We start from the raw sequence: 24,511 nt of genomic DNA on the forward strand, positions 1-24,511 counted from the left end.
GAGGGAAGACCCCTAACTTCCGGCCGCCTGTCCCTTGCCCGAACAGACAGCAACGTGCCGCGGAAAGGACGAGGGGAAGAAGGATTGGAGGAAGGGAGGGAGGAGGAAAGGGGAAATGAGACCATGGTGTGGCACGAGAAGAGAGCGAGTGCAGGGAGCGGACGGCTGCTATGGGGTGAATCTGGGAAATTCTCAGGCATGTATCAGGGACAGCCCTTGGGTCCTTTTCTCCCTGCTGCGGGAGGCTGGCCTTTCCTGCACCTGGCTGAGGCTGCTCGAGAGCTGCTGTTCGCCGCTTCATGTGAGTGTCACGAGAGGGTCTAGGGTCGATTGGAAGCGATCCAAAGTTCTTCTTCCCTTTCTCACCAGGAAAAGAGAACCTGGCCATCCAAGTCCTTGTAGGAAGCGTGGTCACACCCCCACCCCCGTGCCACGAGGAAACAGGAAAAGCTTGGCCCTTTTTGATTGACCTAAGTATTGGAAATGAATACCTGGCCGAGGGAAAGCATGCAGAGGGTGGATTCATAAAGTAAAGCTTGTTTACTTTAAGTGAGTGTGTAAAGGATTTCCAGTGTTTGTACATGGGGAGGGATTCAAGAGAGAAAGGTATTGAATCAGCAGATGTTAGAAACGCCAGCTATCACTATACTCGGGCCACCGTTTTAGTTACTAGGTAAAGATCCATAAGCAAAGTAGAAAAAAAAAAGGACAAAATTCCCAGTAATTTTTTTTTCAGCGTACGTTTTATTGTTGAAGTACAGCCCTGAAAGTACGATGTTAATATTGGTTTATTTATGGGTAGGCGTACACGCCCGATTGAGTTTCTGTGCAAAACTTGTATGCAAGTGACCATGAAGGCTAAAAAGCATCAGATCCCCTGAGACCAGCCAGTGCTTGTGAGCCCCCGATGTGAGTGCTAGGAACCAAACCTGGGTTCCATGCAACAGCAGTCAGCGCTTTTAACTGCTGAGCACTCTTTCCAGCCCCCATACCATATTTTAGATTATAAATTCCGATCACTAAGAGTATTAACAGTAAAGAAAGGTATATATTATTTGGCACTGTAATGTGGCCAAAGGAGAAGGTTCTCAAGGAAAAGATGGCTTTCTAGGAAGGATGTGACATAAGTGTACTTAACTGCACAGGTAACTGTCTTGTCAGCAGGTGCTGTCAGTCAGAAGGCCCAGTCATGCCAAAGACCATGAAACAAAAACTTAGCAAAATATCAGGGAAGCCTGGGGGCTCAGAATTGAGAGAAGGAATTAAAGATGGAGACAGTATGCGAGTGATCAGGCTGATCATGGGGATGAGTGGGAGCGAACGCCACTGTAAGGATTTCAGTAGCCACGTAATGTTATCCAACTTGTTTTGAAGAGGGTTACTCGGTAGACTGAGGACAGAAGTGAGAAAGGAAATCTTTTGTTTTTCCTCAAAGGAAACCTAATAGATACTACAGGTACTAAGATGTGTCCAGGCATATTCTTGGGGTACTCAATGAACATGCACAAGGAAACCATGTATTGCAGTTTATTTTCATTAAGTAGACTTTGGGAAAAACTTTAAGTAAATTGTGTAAGTTTCAGAATGATGAACATAAGTAATATTGTGGTTTTGCCTTTTGATACTTGAATGACTTGAGACATGCCAGGTGATTTATCCAAGTCTGTAAAATGAAGATGGTATCTTACAGGGGAAAGATTGAATGTCAAAGGAGATGGTGTCTTCCATTAAAGTAATATCTTTTCTTACCAGTGTTCTTGAATTAGAGGTGGAGATAGCGTGGTTGAGAAGATTATTTATTTTAAAACCTAGTTGAATCTGGGTATGGTTGTAATATATACCTATGATTCTTGCACTCAAAAGGGAGAGGCAGGCAGATTTCTGTGGGTTCGAGGCCACCCTCGTATACAAAGTGAGGTCCTGGGCAGCCAGAGTTGTTAGTACAGAAAAGCCAATTCTTAAAAAACAAAACACAAGAGAAACCCTGTCTCGAAAAAGCAAAAAAAAAAAAAAAAAAAAAAAAAAACAAAACACAAAAGTAGTTACAAAAAGAAACCTCTGAACATTATCAATTGTGCAATAAGAGAAAATCACAGGAAACCTGGCCATGTTTTTTGTTTTGTTTCTTTTTAATGTACATTTTACTGGGAAAGGGGGGTTTGGATTAATTAGCCAAAACATTATAAAATATTTGGCTTATCCTTTCATAGTAATCAATCTTATAGCCACCTTCTCACCTCATTGTCATCATTTAAATATCTCTATGGCTTCCTCATCAGTAAAGAGGAAATAGGCTCTCTGGTAAGGGGACAAAAATAAATAGGAACTTTCATAGAAAACAGCTTTAGGGCTTCGGTGGGCTTTAGCAAAGCTTGGTTTAAAAAATTACCTGTAGGACTAATACTGGTTGCTGCACTATAGTTTGAATTTTCACATTTTATTTAATTGTAATATATACCTAAATTCTGACTTTTGATACATTGTGTTAAGTAACAGTGGGGATTTTAAAGTGGTACCATGTTCTTGGCAGAGTCCAATAACTTGACAATTAGACTTAAGCAATGGGGCGGGGGAGGAAAGTTTGGAAGATAAGATTAGGGCTGAAGAGAAGAAGAGAAAAAACACACTGCTTGGTTCTATGATTACTATTAATTTTGAAACGCGTGTACATATTTTTAATTGAAGTGTATTTTAAAATTATTGTCATCTTAAGATCACAGTAGAGTGCCAACTGTTGACAAAGTTTTCATTGTGTTATTTGCAAATAATTCACCATAAATGTTAATGTTGATATTAGTTCTGTTGTGTGTCATGTTGGTATATAGCTATTAAGTATAATTTCTATTTTATGTATACTTTTAGTGATTATGATTTAGAGTTAAAATGAAGTTACTGTGTATTCAGTAATACAGGAAAACAAAGTAGTAATCTAAAACAAGAGTCTAGGGCTAAATTCAAAGTTTTTCAGTAAATATATCAATACATAAGAGACTTATCAGAATGACGTACAGACTGTGGTCCATCCGTGGCTGCCTACCAGTGGAAGGTCCAAGAATCTAGTCGTTGTTCAGTTCGTGAGGGTGCATGGCTCATCTGGTATTAAATATGCAACAGAATTCCCGAGAAATAGGCTCTGATGCCCATGACAGAGTGGATTTGCCAAGCAATGGAGTGAAAGTGATCAGGCAAAGAGAGCAAGCTTCCTTCTCCCATGTCCTTTTTGAACAATACATGCACACATAGAAATTTATGGAGATACAAACAGGGCAGAGAAGGCAATACATCAAATATATTCTTGCACTTTACAGATGAAAATAAAAACCTGTGTATTCATAAATGACCCATGTACTTAGCCAGCAAGCACTAACTATTCCCCAAGTGTCACATGTTATTCCTGTTATCATCTGTGAGGAACGTTGTGCATACTAACATATTAAAAGCTATAAACACAGTAAGGAGACTTTTTAAAAAAGACTTAATTGTGTGTCTGTGTGCGCATGTGCGTGCATGCGTATATACCTACATGTGTGTATGTGCACCATTATGTTCATGCCTGGAGCCTGCAGAGGCCAGAGGAAGGGGTTCAGAAGCTCTGGAACTAGAGTTACAGGTGGTGAGTTTCCAAGTAGCTGGGTTTCCATGCAATAATAATAACAATAATAATAATAATAATAAATAAAATAGAGGTGATCTTACCTCTATAAATAAAAGGAGACTTGATATTTTGTACTTTGTGGTAAAATCATTATAGAATAATTAACATAAAATAGTACAATGAGCACTGCATTGAACAGTAGAGAGTTTAAGCTTCCAGTGTTGTTAAACTGGCACATCTCCCTAAATGTAATTACATTTATCTTGCGCTCTTCTGTCCACTGTGTTTTCCTCTTTTGTTTGAAAGCTTGGTGACTGCTCATTTTCTCTCTACTGTAAACCTAGCATGAGACAAAATGGGGTGGGGGGGGGGGATTGTAAGTAAGGTTGAGACAATGAGCATGGATGCAAATTACTTTTAGGGACCTGGCAGCCAGCAAATGGTAAATAACTGTGTGAAAGTTTGCATATTCCTTGCTTAAAGATTTTGGCCTTCAGTCCTTTTTATTATTTATTTATTTTTCTCATTTTACATACCAATCCCAGTTCCCACTTCCTCTGCTCCTCCTGTTACCTCCACTTTCCTCCCCCATCCACTCCTCAGAGAGGGTAAGACTTCCCATGGGGAGTCAAAAAAGTCTACCATATTGCTTTAAGGCAGGATCAAGGCCCTCCCCACTATATCTAGGCTGAGCAAGTTATCCCTCCAAAGAGAATGGGTTCCAAAAAGCCAGTACAAGCAGTAGGGTTAAATCCTGGTCTCACTGCCAGTGGCTCCACAGTCTGCCCCAGCCATACAACTGTGACCCACATTCAGAGGGCCTAGTTTGTTCCTTTGCTGGTTCCCTCACTGTCAGGCCAGAGTTAGTGAGCTCCCATTAGCTCAGGTAGACTGTTTCAGTGAGTAGCCCCATCATGGTCTTGACCTCTTTGCTCATATTCTCATTCCTCCCACTCATCTTCTGGACTTTGGGAGCTCAGCCCAGTGCTTTGCTGTGGATCTCTGTCTCTGTTTCCATCAGTTGCTGGATAAAGGTTCTGTGGTGGCATTTAAAGTAGCCATCAATCTAAGTACAGGACAAAGCCAATGCAGGCACTGTGTCTGCTATTAAGTTCTTAGCTAGGGTCATCCTCGTGGATTCCTAGGAACTTCTCTAGTGCCAGGTTTCTTGCTAGCCCTATAATGACTCCCTCAATCAAAATATCTCTTTTCTTGTTCTTCGTCTCTGTTCTTCCCCCATTTCGTCCATCCTGTTCCCTCATATTAACCCTGGGTGATAGGGGTAACCATAAACTGCCTGGTGATGATTTGTGATCCCCAGAAAATATCTATTCCAAACTCTGAACAACAGTGTTCAGGCAACAGGTGAAGAAAAGGCCCCGTGGAGAGCAAGAAAGCAGGTGAGAGGATCCTGATATAAACTAACAAAGTGAAACATGGAGAAGTTGGTCACACGGTCACATGGCCTGTTAAGTGTGTTTTTCACTTAAGGTTGGTTGACTGGAACCACCTTTTGTATGCATTGTATTTTTTCCTCAGTGCTGCATATTGCTAGAAAACACTAACAAAAACTTAGATATCTGTTGCTGTGACAAAACACAGACCAAAAGCAACTTGGGCAAGGAACAGTTATTTTTGCTAACCCTTTCAGGTCACAGTGAAGTCAGCAGAAACTCCAGGCAGGAACCTGAAGCAGATGCGTGGAGGGTTGGTGCTTCAGGCTAGCTCTCCTGCTCTTCACTGAGCTGGCTTCCTTACATAACTCAGACCACCTGCCCAGGGAGAGCACCACTTGCTCCTTCACAAGTTCAGACCACAGTCTATTCTGTTTGATTCTGCCTAGTTTCCTTTCTCCAGTAGTTTGCTCAGGAAGTTCAGATCTTTTGAGTTTCCTCAGTCATATGGCAATTCCTATAAAATAAGTATATTCTTTCCTTCTACAGTATATTTATGACTTTCATTTTTCATTAAGGATTTTCTGCCGATTCTGGACAAAGATGGCAACCAGTGATGCTGTTCTGAAGAGGCTCGAGCAGAAGGGTGCAGAGGCAGACCAGATCATTGAATATCTCAAGCAGCAGGTTGCCCTTCTCAAGGAGAAGGCGGGTAAGACCATATTAATAGTCTAAGGAAATATCTAAATTCTAATAATGACAGTTAAATGTTTACTATGGAAATTACAACTTGATAATTTTGATTATGGCTTTTAGATTCCTTTGAGTATAAAATATTAAAAATGTTCTAGGATTATGATAAATTAGAATTGGTATATACTAAAAGACCTAGTTTGCTTTCTATTATAATAAAGCACCAAAAGTGTGTTGAAGAGGAAAGAATTTATTTCAACTTGCAGCTTAGAGTCTGTCATGAAGGGAAGTCAAGGCAGGAACCAAAGAAGAGGCCATGGAGGAACACTGTTTACTAACTTGCTTTCTGTGACTTGCTTAAATTGCTTTCTTACACAACCAGGACCACCTCCCCAGGTCAGGCTCTCCCGTGTTAATCATCAGTTAAGAAAATGCCCTACTATGTGCCCACAGTCCAGTCTGAGAAGACTTTTCTCAGTTGTAGTTTATTTTTTTAAAAATGAACTAACTATGGCAGTAAATAAATAACTAGAGAAAATAATATGGTATTTTGGGACAGAAAAGAAGAGTCTGTTGTTTAAAATTAGTTGCTATGTTATTAGTGGTTAATGATTATAATTGGGGGAAATATAATGAAATCAAATATTAATAGTTACTTTGAAATTTTATGGGTCAAGATGTGTTTTTCATAGTCTTTGTTCTTTGATGTTTTTGAGAAATTGCTGTAGTGTATATAAAACTTCTACCAAATTTCTTTCTTAAGGATTTGATTTGATTGATTTCAGTATGTATTTCTCAATAACCATTATTGTTGGTAATATAATTGAAATCCCAAAATGTTATGCTGTCAGTAATTTAAATAAATGCTTTTTCTCCTTTAAAAAATGTCTTACAAAAACATTGTAAGGATTGTAAAACCTTGTTTAATCCTTTTTTCCTTATGTTTCCTGGTATTTCCCTGGTAGTCCTTAATAATCTTTCCATTAGTAAGGTAAAGAGGCGGAAGAGGTGAAATAGTAAATATTGTAAATAGCATTTTCTTCATGGCCATCTTAGTGCTCTATTGCTGTGAGAAGATACCATGATGATGGCAACTCTTATAAAGGAAAACATTTAATTGGTGCTAGCTTAGGTTAGCTCAAAGGTTTATTTCCTTTTCATCATGGTGAGGAGCATGCAGGCAAATGTGGTGCTGGAGAAGGAGTCGAGAGTTTATATCCTGATCACAAAGACAGCAGAAAGAGACTGTCTCTCTGGGTTTAACTTGAGCTTAAGAGACTTCAAAGCCCACCCCCACAGTGACATACTTCCTCCAGTAAAGCCTTATCTCCTAATAGTGCCACTCCCTGTAAACCAAACATTATGGGGACCTTTCCTTTTTAAACCACCGCATTCCAGTCCCTGGTCCCATAGGCTTGTGTCCATAGCACTATGCAGAAAAGCATTCAGCCCAACTTTAAAAAAAGTCCCCATAGTCTATAGTGATCTCAGACATGCTTACAAGTCCTCAATCCAAAATCTCTTCTGAGATCCATGCAATCTCTTAACTGTAATCCCTTGTAAAAACAAAATGCAAATCACCTACTTCCAACATACAATGACACAGAAAATTGCCTTTCCATAAAGCAGCATAGTGAGAAAGTACTGGACCAAAGTAAGACTAAAAACAGCTGGGAAAACTCCAAACTCTGCCTCTCCATGTCTAATGTCAAAATGCTCTTGAGGTCTCCAACTCCTCTCAGTTTTGTTGACTGTAACATACTTCTCTTGTGCTAGTTCCACTCCCTCTTAGCTGCTTTCCTGGGCAGGCATCCCACAGCTCTGGCATATCCAACCTTTTGTGGTCTCCAGGGCAAGCCAGGTTTCACCTTCACAACTTTATACATGGTCTCTCTGGCCCTCCACACAGGGATACCCCTGTCACACACCTGGACTCAGCAGCTTTTCTTAGTCATGGAAGATGAGTCCATAACCCCTTCCTTCCCTTGACTCTAAAGCCAGAACCTCTTGGCTTTAACAGCCAAGTCCTGCTGCTTCCTAGGAGTGGAACGTGGTGCCCTCATTCAACTACATTTTCAGTAACTTCTGTTTTCCGTGCTTTCCTTCATTGCCTAAATTTAGCAATTCTGCAGCTTGCTCTGTAGACCAGGCTGGCCTTGAAGTTAGAGATTCTCCAGCCTCCTGAGTGCTTGGATTGAAGGTGTCCACCACCACACCTTGCTCTAAATTTTTTAAATTCCTTTTCACAAGTGGGGTCTTGCCCTGAAGTTACCACTCCCTTTATTCCATTTAATACCTGACTTTTTTTTTTTTTTTTTTTTGGTTTTTCGAGACAGGGTTTCTCTGACTTTTTAATGTTTATCTCCTTGAATATAAGACAACTCCATTTTCTTGGTTCCCTTTTTCTCCTCAGTCTGTACGTATTTTGTATTTTTACTTGCTCAGATGCTCTTTTTCATTATAAATCTTCATGAGAGTGAACACTAGTAACCTAACCGCAAGACAGTCTGTGTGAGGCTACTTTGAGATTTTTATTTGACAATACGATTAATCCAAAACTCTTCACTTCAGTCTCAGGCAGACATTGAGGACAAGGACAAAAGCAGCCACTTTTTTTCCCCCCAGAATATCAGACCAGTTTCTAGGCCACATACTAAAATTCTTCTGAAACGTCACGAGCCAGGTCTCCATGGCTTAAATTACCCCTAACTTAAAAATGTAAGTCATAGCAACCTTATATATAAAAAATAATTTCTAATAGTAATAATGTATATTTCAATGAACAATACTACAGCATTACATCAAGTACTAGCAGAAGTGACAAATCATATGCTAAATGACTCATGCATGTTATCTCCAGCATGGTGTTGACTAATTCCAGACGTATATTTAGTCTGTATTCACCGAAGCATCTCATGCCAAATGTAGGTTTTGTTTTTGTATTTGATTTACTATAAGAATAAATATGGGCTAGGGCGTGACTTGGTGGGAGCCTGTATAATACATGTTTGGGGCCTTTGGTTTGATCCCAGCTTAGAAGAAGAAAACGATGAATGAATGAGTCTTTACACAGGCCCTCAATGAAGACAGTGCAAGGTACATTTTGTGGTACTTGAGTCTTAAATTTCAAATATAATAAAAATGCTTTAAAATACATTACGTTTGTTTGTGTAATAGCTCTAAGGTCCAGGCTAAAATAACTATTTACATTGTTTACACTCAGTGAGGAAGATACTTCTTTGGACCTCTGGACTCTACGTCATACACACACACATACACACACACACACACACACACACGGGTAACTTTTTCTGTTCCACTCTTTATTTTACAGATTTATTTTCTCTCAAATTGACCGTGGATCAGATGTATGCATGGAGGAGAAAGTATACACTAAATGTATAGATTGATTTCCTTGTTTTTTAATCTACAAATCACTACCGCATTTATGTCCTCAGAGATTTGTTTTGTTGGGAGTCTTACACCCAATGTTCCAGTGACTAGTGAGATATTGTTGATATTAAAATAGTGAACTGTCATAAAGCAACTGGCCAGATACTAGTTCCTATTGTTATAACAGCTACAATTGTATTTCCTCTTTCTAAATAATATTCAAATAAAACATTTGAAAATAGTTTTTAAGTGAATTTTCTTGATTCTAGTTTTGCAGGCAACTTTGAGAGAAGAAAAGAAACTTCGAGTTGAAAATGCTAAACTGAAAAAAGAAATAGAAGAGCTAAAGCAGGAGCTGATTCAGGCGGAGATTCAGAATGGGGGTGAGGATGACAACGCTAGGGTGCTCAGTCTACCACGAGCGTGTGATTTCATCTTCCTACCTCTGTCATTCCCTATAGGAAGAAATGACGTAGACTGCGGAAAGGCAGTTGATCTCCTCTGAGGTCATAGAAGGTGGTAAAGCTGGTATTCAAAGCTTATGCGTCTCAGTTTTGTGCTGTGTACTAGAACTTGACCAGCATTGTTTCTGCTGTTTGAGACCTACTGAAAAATAGCCATAGTAATTAATTTACAGTTACTAAACTTTGTCAGGCGCGTTTGTGTCAAGTGACAAACTTTTTATATACTCAGATCCTTTTGTCAGCAGGTGTGCTCACATCTTTAACCCCAGGAATAAAGAGGCTAGGGAAGGATGATTACTATAAATTTGAGGCCATCCTGGGCTACATGATGATTTTCAGCCCAGCCTCGGCTTCAGCTAAACACTATCTCAAAAAGTAAAAGAAAAAATTGTTTTCAAAATAACTTTATTTTATAAACTAAGACAATAAAACTTAGAGATGAGAGTCACTTGCCTAAAAAAAATTAAAGAACTTTTCAAACCATCAAATAATGATCAGTTTGATTAAAAATTGTATATAAAGTTACAATTTTATTGGCCCATTTGAAAAGCTCATTCCATTTTCTTGTGTGTGTGTGGTATGTGTGTGTGTGTATGTATGTATGTATGTATGTATGTGTGTGTTAGAGTTGGGGGGCACGGACGGTGGGTGCTCTATGTATACATTTTTGCGTGTATGGAGCACAGGTTTTCACATGCATGTGGAGGCCTGAGGTTATGTTGGGAATTACCTTTGATGGCTTTCTAATTTATTCTTTGAGCAGGATATCTCATCAAACTGAGAACTTGCTGATGTGGTTAGTCTCACTAAGTAGCTTGCTCTAGTGAGCTCCTTTCTCTGCCTCCCCAGTCTGGAGTTTCAGGCTGTCCACCATGCACCAGCATTTGGCATTTATGTGGGTTCTGAGAATCTGAACTCCAGTCCTCATACTTGTGTGGAAGACGCGTTAATGACTAAGCCCTCTCATCAGCCCAGTGATGCCTTTCTCTATTGCTGGCTTTTTTTTTTTTGATATGCTATCAGCATGATATTTTAAATGCTGTGTCAATTCTTCCCTTAACAAAATAAAATAAGGGGAAATTAGTGACATGTATGATCTGTTAGGGCTTCTGTTGCTGTAAAGAGACACCATTACCATGGCAACTCTTATAAAGGAAAACACTTACTTGGCTAGCTTATAGTGTAGAGGTTTAGTTCATTATCATCATGACAAGATAGAAGGAGCTGAGAGTCTACATCTTGATCCACAAGCAGCAGAAGTGACTGTTTACCATGCTGGGCCATATAAGACCTTAAAGCGGGCCACCATCTTGATACATGGTGTTGCAGAGGCCAGAAGATGTGTGATGCATAGTGCTAAAGTTATGGGCAGTAGTGAGCTGTCTGGCATGGGAGCCAGGTACAGAGCTCCAATCTTCTGAAAGCAACTAGTGCTCTTACCTGTGGAGCAATCTCTCTAACCCTCTTTATAAACAGTTGTGTTGTTTAACATAGAAGTGTTTAGACAGGCAATGCTGTGTCTCTGTTCCCTGTCAGTGGGCCAGATTGTTAACTTCTTGATGGCTCAGATTTATCATTCATAATATAGTACAGTGATATGGAATAAAGTAGAATCTAGGAAGTTTAGGAGAATCGCTGGAGCTTTGAATAGTTTTTAACCCATAGTATGTCCATGATAAATGTTAGATACTAATGTTACCTGCACTCTTCTTTAGTTACTAATGAGTAAACGGAAACAAAAAAATGGTGTCCTTAGTAATTGTTAAAATATACTTAATTTTTGATGCCATTTCTGTAGCTTCAGATAATGGATACTTGATGTTCATATGTATTAGATTTTTCTCTTAAAAAGGGTTCGCATTTGTGATTTGCAAACCTATTGTTCTACCTTGTTTATGAGCATAGCATGAGTGACCCTGTTCATTTTCTCTTGTCAGTGAAACAAATTCCAGTCCCATCTGACACTCAGCAGCAAGCTAAACCTGCAGTTTCTGCAACTGTGGTACAGTCTACCTCGGTATCAACCACCTCTTCTAGTGTAAAAGAACAGACCAAAGGAGGGGGAGGAGAAGAAAAGAAGGTAAAAGAGAAGGCTGAAAAGAAAGGTACTTTTCATTATTAATCTTGTTGACCTTTGATTGTTTTATCAGGCAATATTAATATTTATGGTGATAATAAAGGTATTGAAAAGAAAGTCCAAAGTTTTAGGAACTAAGATAAAATTAAAAGCAGTCTGTTGTTAGAATATAGAAATTGAATCCCGAGGAATATGTGAATGTTGACAACTTTGACAGCGTAAAATGAGTTATGTTTTGTAGAGGGATCAGCATAAATAAAAGCATCAAAGATAAGATGTAAGACTAAACTTGGATGTATATTTGGAGCTTTGTTCCAAAGAAGTTAGATGTTAAAGTTGGCTATAGCCATTTGGGAGAAGTAGACAGTGACATCTAATAGGCAGAACATCTGAGAGGTGTGGATGTTAAGGAACTGATAAAATAGCACGGCAAAGAAGTCTCACAGTCTACTAGGCAGCCACACTGGTTCCCTTCCTTCAGTCTTCAGATCTACTTAACCAGCAAATTCTGTAATTCCTGTCCCCAAGTATATCTAAGCTTCAACTGTACTCTTGACTTGTAAGATGCCACATTTGTTCAAGTTCTTAAGGTTCCTTCTTTCACCCTTACCCTGCTATTGAAGTAACTTTTCTAGTAAACGTTTGTATTCATTCATTAGATTTGTCTGTAAATCTGCTTTTATAGTCTATTCTTATATTTGCCTGCCATTATTCATGCACTCATTTGGCAGTTTTTTGGAAAATACAAAATGCTAAGGGCTTTATGAATTGACATAAAGCATTTTAGCATCCAATACTTTTCAGATCCTTGTGTAAATATCAGACTTTATTAGAAGTGTGTTGGGCCCATGAAAGTACAGAGATATAACAACGAAAAGAGTCACCACAATAGGGACCTGGAACATGAGAACACTAAACACAGTCCAGGGAACGGACTTGCTTGTGCGTGAGCTCAGTTGCTTCAGGTGGGATGTCATTGGATTGGCAGAAACTCATTGGACAGGAACACAAGAATGTGTAGTAAATGGATGCAATATTATAAACTCAGGTGGAGAGGGAAAGCACGCAGCAGGTGTAGCTTTAGTGCTATCCAATTTGGCCCAAAAATGCATGCTTGGGTGCTGACCTGACACGTCCAGTGACTACCATTCAGGTATACGCGCCAACAGCAGAAGCAGAAGAGTATGTCATCAATAGTTTCTACACAGATCTGCAGAACGAGGTCAGCAGGGCACATACGAATGACATATTAATTGTTAGGGTGACTTCAGTGCAAAAGTGGGATCTGGATAAAGAATGGATTATAGTGCCCTGGGAATGTATGGATTCGGACAAAAGAACAGTAGAGGGGAACAACTGTGTGACGTCTGCTATGCAAATGATTTGTACATATCCAACACAAAATTCAAGCAGGCCAAATTTCCTGACAAATGCACATACAGCCAAATTGACAACTTTCTGGCCAGCAGGAAACTTACCTAGCGTCTAAAACAGTTGATCATTTCCTAGTCCTGACTTAGGATCAGATCACCAACTTGTTAATGGCCAACAGGAGAGGCACACCAGGCAAGACGAACTGGAAGATGGATCACAAACAACCGATAAACCCAGCTGTACAGAGAAAGTTGTTATACAGTAGTACCCTTTATGCACAGGTTGGCACCGTAAGAGATTAACAGTGATGATGATGATGGTAAAATGGATCAAATAATAGGCTAATTTATCTTTTTTTTTTTTTAGAAATATTGTATTTAGAGAAATAGCTAAGGTTATGTAGGTTTTATAACTTGAGTATACTTTGTGATAGAAGTGATTTTTTTTTTTTTCCTGAACTCATCAGCACTGGTACCAGAGGCTTCTTCTGGTGTTACTTGTTTGTCTTATGTCTGATGCTTACACAATCTCAATCCTCAGGAGAGAAAAAGGAGAAGAAACAGCAGTCAGCAGCAGCAAATACTGACTCGAAGCCAATAGACGTTTCTCGTCTGGATCTTCGCATTGGTTGTATTGTTACTGCCAAAAAGCATCCAGATGCAGACTCGCTATATGTAGAAGAAGTAGATGTGGGAGAAGCAGCCCCAAGGACCGTCGTCAGTGGACTGGTGAATCATGTTCCTCTGGAGCAGGTGATCTGTCCCCCTAAAGTGACTACTGCTTACATACGTCATCTTAAGTGATTTATTCATATGTGTTGCTGTAAATGATTAATACGTGAATTTCAGGATGATTATAGTTGGGAGTGAGAGCAATGGCTCTGGTTGGGAGCACTTACTGCTCTTAGAGAGGACCAGAGTTGGCTTTCCAGGACCCACATAGCAGCTCACAATCTAACTCCATTTCTAGGCTCTTCTGTACCCTCTCTAGACATTAACTCTGAACAAGTACATTCATCATGAACATACATGCATGCAACAAAACACTCATAAAAATAAATATGAAAAAGATGGATTTTTAAGGTGAATTTCAAAAAAAGGTATATGAAATTACCTCAGACTTAGAGGCCTGAAAGATAAATTCAGCAGGACAGAAAATACACATCATTTATTTCCCTCTTGTGTGTTCTGTGATAATGTATGCGAGGGCAGTGTTGTGTGTGCCTTAGAATGAGTGTGGAGGTCAGAGGACAGTTGTGGCTGTCAGCCCTTGCCTTCCACCATTCTCCCCATCCCCTCAACCCTAAACCAACCACTAAAAGATGTCCCTAACCCTGAGGGCAAACTCTGTTGGGAGAGGGGACGTTGTCCTCTAAAATTGCTTCTAGCTGACATGGGGGCGACGTTCTTCTTAGGGGCTCCTGTGAAAGCAAATGATGGTAAAATTCCCAAATTAACTTTTGACCTAAGAAAATTATAACTCGTCTCTGAGCGTTTTGAGAAGGTCCGATCAGAGTGTTGTCAAAAATATGCACCATTCGAAATTGTCTCATGCAGTTGGTACCAAAAAACAGGTCTAATTTTAGCGCTTAAAAAAATATTCATGACGTCATAAAAACCAGATTGAGTTTATGTCGTGGGGCCCCATCTTCATCCTGGAAACTTTAAAGATTACTGTAGGGAAAGTTGTTGTTTGTTATGGGAAATTTAAACATTAACAACAAGGACATATACTGACATATAAAGAAAGACACAGATATGAGGAAAAGCAAAGAAAGTTTATCAAGTACATAATTATTCTTATTCTGTCCCATTTCATGGCTCCTGACCTGAGACAGAAACTCTGAAATATCTCTTATCAACAGGCTTGGGATTGAAGAGGGAATGAGCCATAGTCCAACTCCAAAACCAGCTCCTGACACAGGAGTCTTGTGTGCCTTTTGTTTTAATTAAGCCGGTAGAGGATGGGCATAATTGGGAGAAAGTTAAAGACATTTTGACTCTGGAAGATGGACAGAATTTCTTTTTAGCGCTATAGCAAATTATGGAAGTAGCCCCAGATGTGCACTGTGATGTGTTATTGAGCTGTTAGTTTCTTTCTAAGAATGGCCTGGGGATGCTGCTGAGATGGGGAGCACCAGCCAAGTCTGTACATATCTAGGTTTAGTCTCCAGAACCAAAAAAAGGAGAGGAAGAGAAACCTTGTCTAGTATTGGAAATGGCTGAATGTGTAGAGAAAAAAGTTAATATAAGTTAGTTCATTTACTTTAGTTGTAATGCTGACCTAAATAATATGCATACTTGTAATCTGATCCTGTGGCAACTCCTGACTCCATGCTTTTTGACCTGTTTTTTCACGGAAATGGAGGATCAACTTTATACATTTCCCATTGGTTGTAACTGAAGTTCTACATCAGGCTGGTTCACTCGGTTATTTATTCTTTAAGTTAATATTTAATTTAAAAATTTCCACTGGGCTGGACAAATGGCCAGATGGGCTAGACAGATGATTAGGAACATTGGCTGTTTTTACAGAGGCCCCGGGTTTGGTTCCCAGTGCCCCTATGGAGACTCATGACCATCTTTAACTCCAGTTCAAGAGATTTGATACCCTCCTCTGGTATCCACAGACACCAGACACAGAACTGTTTGCAAGCAAAATACCTATATACATTGGGAAAAAAACAAAATTTCTGTATATATTTGGAAAAAAAAAAGATTTCTACTCTTGTATGCATGCCTTGCCAATTTGAGGGATTTTCTTTTCATGTTTATGCAAGATATCAGTCTTCATTTTTTTATACATGATTTCATAGTTAAAAAATATTTTAACTACACAAAGACAAAGTTACATCCACAAAGATAACAAATTTAATAAGTAGAGTGTCAGTGTGCCTGAAGTATCCTAAACATGATTATTTTAAATCTCTACATATCTTTAGTCATCTCTTTTGTTCTGCACAGATGCAAAATCGGATGGTGGTTTTACTTTGTAATCTGAAGCCTGCAAAAATGCGGGGAGTACTGTCTCAAGCAATGGTAATGTGTGCTAGTTCACCAGAGAAAGTGGAAATTCTGGCACCTCCCAATGGGTCTGTTCCTGGAGACAGAGTTACTTTTGATGCTTTCCCTGGTAAGTATCAATAATTATTTAAATAGATTGGGAATAAGTTTATAAAGCTTAGAGGTTAAAACCTGTCATATGTGTGTATCAGAAAAATTTTCAGGAAGTTTGCTTATGATAGCACCGTGTGCATAACATAACCATCTTGCTGGCCATAAAATCACACATTACATGAGATGCTACAAAGATTCTATACCTACAGAATAATAATATGACATGGATGTGAATCAAGTTAATGTGCTCTAAAATCACTTAAACTACACAAAGACTAGTGATGGAAAGTAAAATTCGATTTAAATTGTTTTCTTTAGTATAAATGTTCCTGAGAAAGCTATAGTGTAATAATACTGGAAAAGTAGAAAGGATTTCTTGTCTTGTTTTAGTACATTTTGAGATAGTATCTTATGGGGTCCCCTTTGTAATTGAATGTTTCTCTCTGGCCCAGCAATTCCCAATACCCAGCAGCCACATCCCAAATTACCACATAGAGTCTTATATTAATTATAAATGTTCAGCCAATAGCTCCAACTTATTGCTAACTAGCACTTATAGCTTAAAGTTAATCCATATTCCTTATTTATGCTCTGCCATGTGGCGGTACCTTTATTAGCATGGCATGTTCATCTCCTGCTTCCTCTGTGTCTGGCTGAGGATTCCTTTTTCCGCCCTGCTCCTTCCCATCATCCTTAGTTTAGTTGCCCTACCACTACTTTCTGCTAGGCTTCTGGCTGGTCAGCATTTTATTAAACCAACTCAAATGGCAAATCTTTACAGTGTACAGAGGATAAATCCACAGCACCCTTTTTTCCTCACAGTCCATTGGCCATCCGTCCACAAGTTCAAAGATATAGAATTGGTGACAGAGAACTTTATTGGACCTGTGATCACGGCAGAAATGGCCTTCCAGGAGTAGCTTTAGCTTTATTCCAGAGTTGGGGGGATATAGAGGGTGAGTCAGAGGCTGGGGTGTCACCTAATATGCATAAGGTGGCCCTATGAAAATAGCTAGAGGATGCCGTGTGGACATCAGGGAGGAGTGCTTGCAGGGAACTGTGTCGAGGGTCATCCTTGAGATAAGTCAGGCATCCAGGCCTAGAGACATCCTCCAGATGAGGCTAGGTTGAGAAAGCCCCCACTGGGAAGGAGTCCTCTATGTTGTCAAACGCAGAAAAAGCTACCAGGCCATGGTAGACTGCAACCTCTGACCAGCAGGGCCTATCGTCTATAAGCCAAGCCATCCCCCTGCCTTCTCATCCCAAGTGTTGGAGGAATTGCAGGCATGAACCATTATGCCTAGCTTAAGAAATAGATCTTTGAAGCAGAAGAAGGAGTACCTGCCAGGTGTAGAAAATATTTATAAAAGCAAGAGGCAAGCCAGCAAATCTTATCTCAATAGGGGTGGTCTAGAGGAGAAAGCTACCCTGGCTGTTTTCTGTACACGCTATCAATATCCATACTTGGGAAACCACCCTGTCCCTACCCCTAAGAAGGTTTTGCAGTTCATCTGAGCCTTTTCTGGGGAAGACTTTGGTGCTCCGTGTTACTGGGGCATTGGGGTCCTTGACATGTCTGTGCCCATGTGAACAGACATATTCACCCAGGACCTTGTTTACTGAAAGCTTCCTCTACAAATCCTTTACTCAAGGATTTGTCTTGAGCAAATGAGAAACCATGATGACCTATGCTTTATGAATTTTTTTTGAGAAAATTCCATTCTAGATGTTTAATTGAGGAAACATTGTTTTAAATTCTGAGAGCATAATTGTCACCCCCTTCAGTTCCACAATATTGGAGCACTCCTAAAAATCACCTACTTTGGAGTAAGCTGTCATATTATATATTTATATATGTATATATAATATATATAGTTTATATATGTTTAGGAGTTAAATTTGAATAAAACATAAAAATAATTTTTTTCTTTTAAGATTTAGAATTCATTAAGAAAAACATAAATAATCCTTATTGACCTTTCCATATTAACAGTATCCTTATTATTTGACATTTAAGAATTAAACTGGATGGGATATGGTATGTGGTGTAATCCCAGGACTTGGAAGTCACACCGTGAATTTGAAGCCAACCTAGGCTAAGGACTAGAAGAGGAAAAGAAAGAAAGAAAATTATTAAGGCTTATTTTATTTTACTTCTTGACATTATGGAGTCAAATAATTAAAAGCAGAAGAAATTTATTTTAACCCTCCTTTTTACAAATTTGAAAACTGGGGACCAGTAAAATGTAGTGGGTAATTTATGAATGCTTACGGCTCTCTTGTTACCATGGTAACTTTTTTTCATCCTTATCTCGGAGTTACCAGGTGCATCATTTCAGCTTTCAAATTTGTTTTTGTCATCTGTCTGTTACTGAGATTCTCACTGACCTAGGATTTGGAGTGCTAACAGCCCAGCTGGATTTCTTGTTTTCACCATGTTCTCTGGATCTCTGTGTTGATTTAGCTGCGTGCTTCATGTTACTCAGCCTGGTATTTTTTGCCCAATTCTCTCTTTGTTCATGAGGCACTGGAATGTTCTGGAAAAGTTCATATTTATGAAGAGAAAACTAAACTTTAATGGTTTTATCACTTAGAATATGCTTAATCAGACTGAGCTCTATCAAATAGCTGAGCAGACTTGGTCTGAGAACTCACCTTACATATGCTTCCATACCAATTACTGCTTTGCTAGCAGTAAATCTGATAAGTAACCACTTTGGAAGCAGAAGTTGGTAACTTTTCCAACACATTCAAGGTCCATCAGGATTATTTATTATTTGAACACTTAGGAATTAAGCTGGATGGGATATGGCATGCCATGTGATCCCAGGTCTTGGAAGGCAGACCATGAATTTGAGGCCAGCCTAGGCTAAGGACAAGAATACCTGCCAAATGTAAAATACTATTAAAACAGGAGACTATTGAGATGACTTCTCATCTCAGTAGGAATGGTCTTAGGGGAGCAGCCTTCATGCCATTAACATCCTGGAGGAGAAAGCCTCTGGATATTTTCTGCACACACTGTCAATATCCATACTTAGAAAACACCCCATCCCCTATTACAAAGCTAGAAACTCCCATAGAAGTTAGAGAATGCCAAATAATATGTGTAGTAACAACTAAAACTCTTCCCTTCCACCCAACACTCATTAAAATCTAATTGAGGACAGCTATAAATTTTAGTATTTAGATATACTAATTGATCCCTGAGGCCTCATGTAGAAATAATTTTAAGTCAGTTTTGTAACCAGGAGACAAAGGTCATGATAGATTTGCTTTGGTTTTAGATTGGCTTAGATTTTTACTTTTCTGAGACTGCACTATTCATGGCCTAATAACAAATGGAAATTTACTCCAAGGTCATGCTTATAAACATTAGTAATGAGCCTTTGCAGTAAAAATAATACTCACAAAGCATACATTTAACTTTCAGAATTATTTTTAAAAATCAGTTATCTGTGCTCAATTATTCTTCTCTAAAATCCATTTGACTCTAGTTTCCTTTGCTTCTAATCTTCCAGTATTGCTAGGGTTAAGGAGATTCCCCCATTACTCCGTGGAACACCATGGTTGTTTTGCAGGCTCCTTCTTAACTCACTCGGCTCCATACACCATACTCTTAGTCCTCTTTCTCTACTGGCGGCTCTTCTATCCATTGCTAGCTGTTCTACTCTGAATTCTCACAGAGTACCTTAGACAAACATGCTATTGTCTAGGCATCATTCCATTTATAGAGCACAGCTGGAAAATATTCAGTGGATTCTGTCAACTATTGCTCTAGTTTTGGAGTGGTTGATGAACATTGCCTTTAACTTAAAATCACTAGCTTCATTAACCCCCACAGAGAGAGTCAGCCTGTCTTTAGAAGTTTTGAAGTCAGTGTTGATTTAGCTATGAAAGCAGTAAATGACTTATTCTGATGTAATATTTGACCTACACCGAAAATCTGCTCATGAGTACAACATTAACTAGACCTCCTAGATTGCCTGCTGTGACTTATGCATCAGTGTTTGTAGTTTCATGTTAAAGTGAACACTGGTGTGTAACTTTGGGTCACTGCTTGATGAACACATTGTCATGTTGGCAATATCTTGATGAACACATTGTCATGTTGGCAATATCTTGGTGGAGGGGCGAATCTCAGCCAGCACAGAAGCTTTGCTAAATAGTCAAAAAATGTCCTCCATTTTGTTATTTGCATATATATGAAATATGTGGGGAGGGAGAGAAGGAGTAGAAACTGTTAACAGTAGTAAGATAGCCTGCTTCCCTGTCGGTAAAAAGTTATTTGATTTGCTACTTGTCTTTAAACTTAGACCAGAGGTACTCCACTCCTTATCTGTCTCTGTTGGTTAAGATGTACACATTATCACTTATTGCAAATAGAGGGATTAGGAGGCATTAGGAGTGATGTCCACTTATTCCAGGGCAGTTTGTTTCCTTTGTAAGCCACAGCATGACATATCAGGAGGCCGGGTGCTGTTCCAGGGGTAATAGGCTCTGATGTCATAGCCTGCCTATGCCTACTGCTGGTGTGACTGCACCTTCTCTCTCCTTCAGTTTCTCCCTGTGTTGTGTATTGGAATCAACATTGTTGTATGTATTTCAGGCAATAACCTGTGTTCCTAGCATTTAGAAAGTACTCCCCCCGTATTCTTACTGCTCCTCAAAAACTGCCCCTGCCAGCTGTAAAAGTCTAATCCATTTGAATGGGCTCCTTTCTTCCCAGACCTTCTTTACATGACTAAATGAATAGCTTATATTTTTCTTTGATTTGGGACTGGAGATTTAGCCTAAATGAGACATACTTGCCTAACAGTCTTAAAACCTTGAATCCCCAGGGTATCTGACTTTTCTGGGTGTTGCTTATATAACTTGCTGGTTTTTCTCTGAACAGGAGAGCCTGACAAGGAGCTGAACCCTAAGAAGAAGATCTGGGAGCAGATCCAGCCTGACCTGCACACCAATGCTGAGTGTGTGGCCACATACAAAGGGGCTCCCTTTGAGGTGAAGGGAAAGGGCATTTGCAGGGCCCAAACCATGGCCAATAGTGGAATTAAATAAGTGCTCTGTTACTGAAAGACATTGAGAAACCTTGATAACAATAAAGAGGAGTATATTTGTCACTTACACATATAATATGAGTTGCTCTTTTTGTGGACTTTTTTATTTTCAAATCTTGCTTTAAGTTTGTTTTCTCAATATTTTGTCATAGCAACAGAAAACTGATTAGCAGAAACTTGGTACCCAGAACTAGGGTCATTGCTATGATTGTGTCTGACCATGTGGTTTGAAGCCTTTGGAACTGGTTTGTCCGAGAGTTTGAAAGATGTGATTATGTCACTTAGAGAAAGCCTAAAATGAAAAAGGAAGAAAAGAAAGGTGCTCCTATTGGGACCTTAGAAGACCATAATCAGAATGCAAGCAGTAAAGACTGCTAGCCTGGTTTCAGACAGGAGCAGGAACTTTGGAGAAGGACTAGAGGCTATTCCTGTTATATCAGACAAAGAATTTGTTTCCATTCTGTTCAGGCCCTGAGATTTTGTGTGAAGCTGAGTTTAACGGTGAGAGACTAATGTGAAGAAATGTTTAGGTCAACATAGCATTCTGGATGAGGCCTGGGGATAGTTGACTGAGTTTGCCTAGGTTTACAGCAAAAATCATAAATAGAGCTCAGGTGCTAAAAGTAGAAGGATTTTAATATTTTCAGGTTGAGCAGAAAAGAAAGTTGGTGCCATGAAAGATGTGGTTACTGAAGAGATTCAAGCTATTGAAAGATGCTGAGAAGTAGGAAAGGTTCCTTGAGGGCATCTCTGAAGCTACTTGGAGGCTACCCTTTGCAGGTGGGAGGATGTCAAACATTAAACCCTTTTGAGAATAGAGCCTCTAGGAGCTTTCCTCTACAGAACCACCTAGGCCAGTACTTCTCAACCTGTGGATCTCGACCCCTTTGAGTCAAATATCAGATATCCTGCATATCAAAGTTTTATGTTATGATTCTTAACGATAGCAAAATTATAGCTATGCAGTAGCCTTGAAATAATTTTATGGTTGGGTGTCACCACATGAGGGACTTTATTAAAGGGTTGCAGCATTAGGAAGGTTGAAAACCACTGACCTAAGCTGTTGTTATCCTCAGAATTTCTTTTATCCTGTTGAGCTATCAAAGTACTTTGAGTCCATTGCAACCATACAAGAGGTCCCATTGTCCCTTTGATTCTAGTTTTGCACACATGCAGAATGCAAGGGTGGTAGGACCACAGAAGCCTTGCAGTGGTGGTTGTAAAAGGATGTGAGAAGAGGTACTATGTAGCAGGGCCATGTTCTCACAGTGCGCATCCCTAAGAGGTCAGTGAAGTGAAATATGTGGTGGAAACCCCAGGATGTTAGAGGTGGCAGAATTGTGGAATGTCCACTGAGGAGTCACGGCAGCAGCTCAAGAGCAACTCTGTTGGCTGCAGCTGGAGAAGCTGCACAAGCACAATGGCGTTTACACCTATCCTCTGAATCTGAATTTGTAAGCCAGCCCTACGTTAAATGCCTTCCTTTCTAAGTTGCCTTGGTCATGGGATCTCTTCATATCGATAGAACAGTGATTAAGACAGAAGTTGGCACCTGGAGTTGCACTGCCCTGTGACAGGCCTGACCATGCTGCTGTTTGGAGGACTTTAGGACTTTGAACTAGAAAAGCCACTGAAAGCTTTAAGTGGGACTTAATGGATCATCCTTTGGGTAAACAAGTCCAGCTCAAAAAGTTTCAAAGGGGAGCAATATTAATATTACCATCTGGGCTACAGACCATTCTTGTGATAGTTGGACGAAGAATGTGACTGCATGTTGCCCCTGTCGTAAAAATGTGCCTTGAACTAAATTGAAATGCTTTGGGTTAAGGTTAATAGTAAAGAAGATTCCAAAACAGCCTCGTATTGATTGTAGTATGGCTATTAGATCTTAAAGAGATGCAAAGGAGCAAGCAGAGCAAATAGAAATAGTATACCTACAGTTTGAAGAGAAAAGGAACACTAGGAAATGCAATATTGGAGCCAAGTCCTGTGCTCAAGGAAATAAAGGTTTTAAAAAAGACCCGATTCAAAATGGAATAAAAGGAGTAGTGCCCTCAGGGCAAGACCCCACCAATTAAGCTTCCAATTTATGAAAAGGCATTAAAGGAAAACTTAAGCAGCAAAGGAAATCATCAACAACAGAAAGTATATGCAAATATATTTCAAGAAATTGGCCAGGTCCCACCTTCTGAAAGTAGAAGAAATTGTCAGCTTCGGCTGGCCATGTAGTTCTGGCTGTACAGTTAAGAAGGCTCTAGGAAAGAGGTTCTAGAATCTTCTTCCAAGGTTACAGAAAGCTGCTGAGTCCAGACATGGGAGTAGAAGGCCATTGTATGAAACTGTGAAGGTAAAGCCTGGTTTGCTTTGGAGACCCCAAGATGTTGACTATGGTAGTGCCGTGGGATACCTGCCAAGGAGAGCTGCTAATGGGTGTGGAGCAGTCCAAGAGAGAGGTGCATTGCAGTCAGCAAAGCAGACTTTGGAGGTTTCCCTGCTGGGTTAGAGTCTTGTTTTGGTCTCTATTTTCTCAGTTTTCTCCTTTTCCTCCGTTTTGGAATGGTAAGGTATATTCTGTGCCATTGTATATTGGAAGTATTTGTCTGCCCTTTGCTTTTGCTTTTATATGGGGTTACAGTTAAGAGATTGCCTTACTCTCAGAGGAGACTCTGGCTTTTAAACTATCTTAAGATCTGATAGATCTGGGACTTTTGAATTTGGACTGAGTGCATTTTGCATTGTCATATAACTAGAAGCCTGTGGGGACTAGGGAATGGAATGTGGTAGCTTGAATGAGAACGATCCCCATAGGTTCATTATTTAATGCTTGGCCCTCAGTGGAACTACTTGAGAAGGGTTAGGAGTTATTGGATGAGGTGTGGCATTGTTGGAGGAGGTGGGCTTTGAGGATTCAAAATCATATGCCAGGCGTAGTCTCTCTCTCTCTCTCTCTCTCTCCCCCCCTCCCCCTCTCTGATGATGAGGATATAAAGCTCCTGCACCATGCCTGCCTGCTTCCTGCCACAATGGTCATAGACTGACTCTCTGAAACTATAAGGAAGTGTGCAATTAAATGCCTTCCTTTATAAGTTGCCTTGGTTATGGTATCTCTTCGCAGCAATAGAACAATAACTAAGACAAAAGGTTATAGTTTAATGGTAATGTATTGGTGTGTCAAGTTGACAAATGGTCAATTGTCCTGTTCATTTGTATGTCATTTGTAACATGCTCTAGGGAAAGGGAACCTCGAGAAAATGTGTCCATCTTATTGCCTATAGGCAAATCTGTAGGGCGTTTGTCTACTAATGATTGACATAGGAATTTCTCCCTAGTTTGATCAAACTT

General features: G+C 39.7%; 1 protein-coding gene across 1 annotated transcript; it reads left to right on the top strand.

Moving 5' to 3' along the window:
• Positions 1 to 164: 164 nt before the first annotated feature.
• On the top strand, positions 165 to 21,236 carry Aimp1 (aminoacyl tRNA synthetase complex interacting multifunctional protein 1). Its single transcript, XM_041653481.1, has 7 exons — positions 165 to 301; positions 5,568 to 5,701; positions 9,345 to 9,458; positions 11,477 to 11,644; positions 13,531 to 13,742; positions 15,954 to 16,122; positions 21,004 to 21,236. Coding segments are annotated over exons 1-7 (966 nt in total). The 5' UTR covers positions 165 to 299; the 3' UTR covers positions 21,171 to 21,236.
• The last annotated feature ends 3,275 nt before the right edge of the window (positions 21,237 to 24,511 follow it).

The sequence above is a fragment of the Microtus oregoni genome, unplaced genomic scaffold, assembly GCF_018167655.1.
Source record: "Microtus oregoni isolate MIOR12 unplaced genomic scaffold, Mior012 000000F_ref0000247, whole genome shotgun sequence".
Classification (NCBI taxonomy): Eukaryota; Metazoa; Chordata; class Mammalia; order Rodentia; family Cricetidae; genus Microtus; species Microtus oregoni.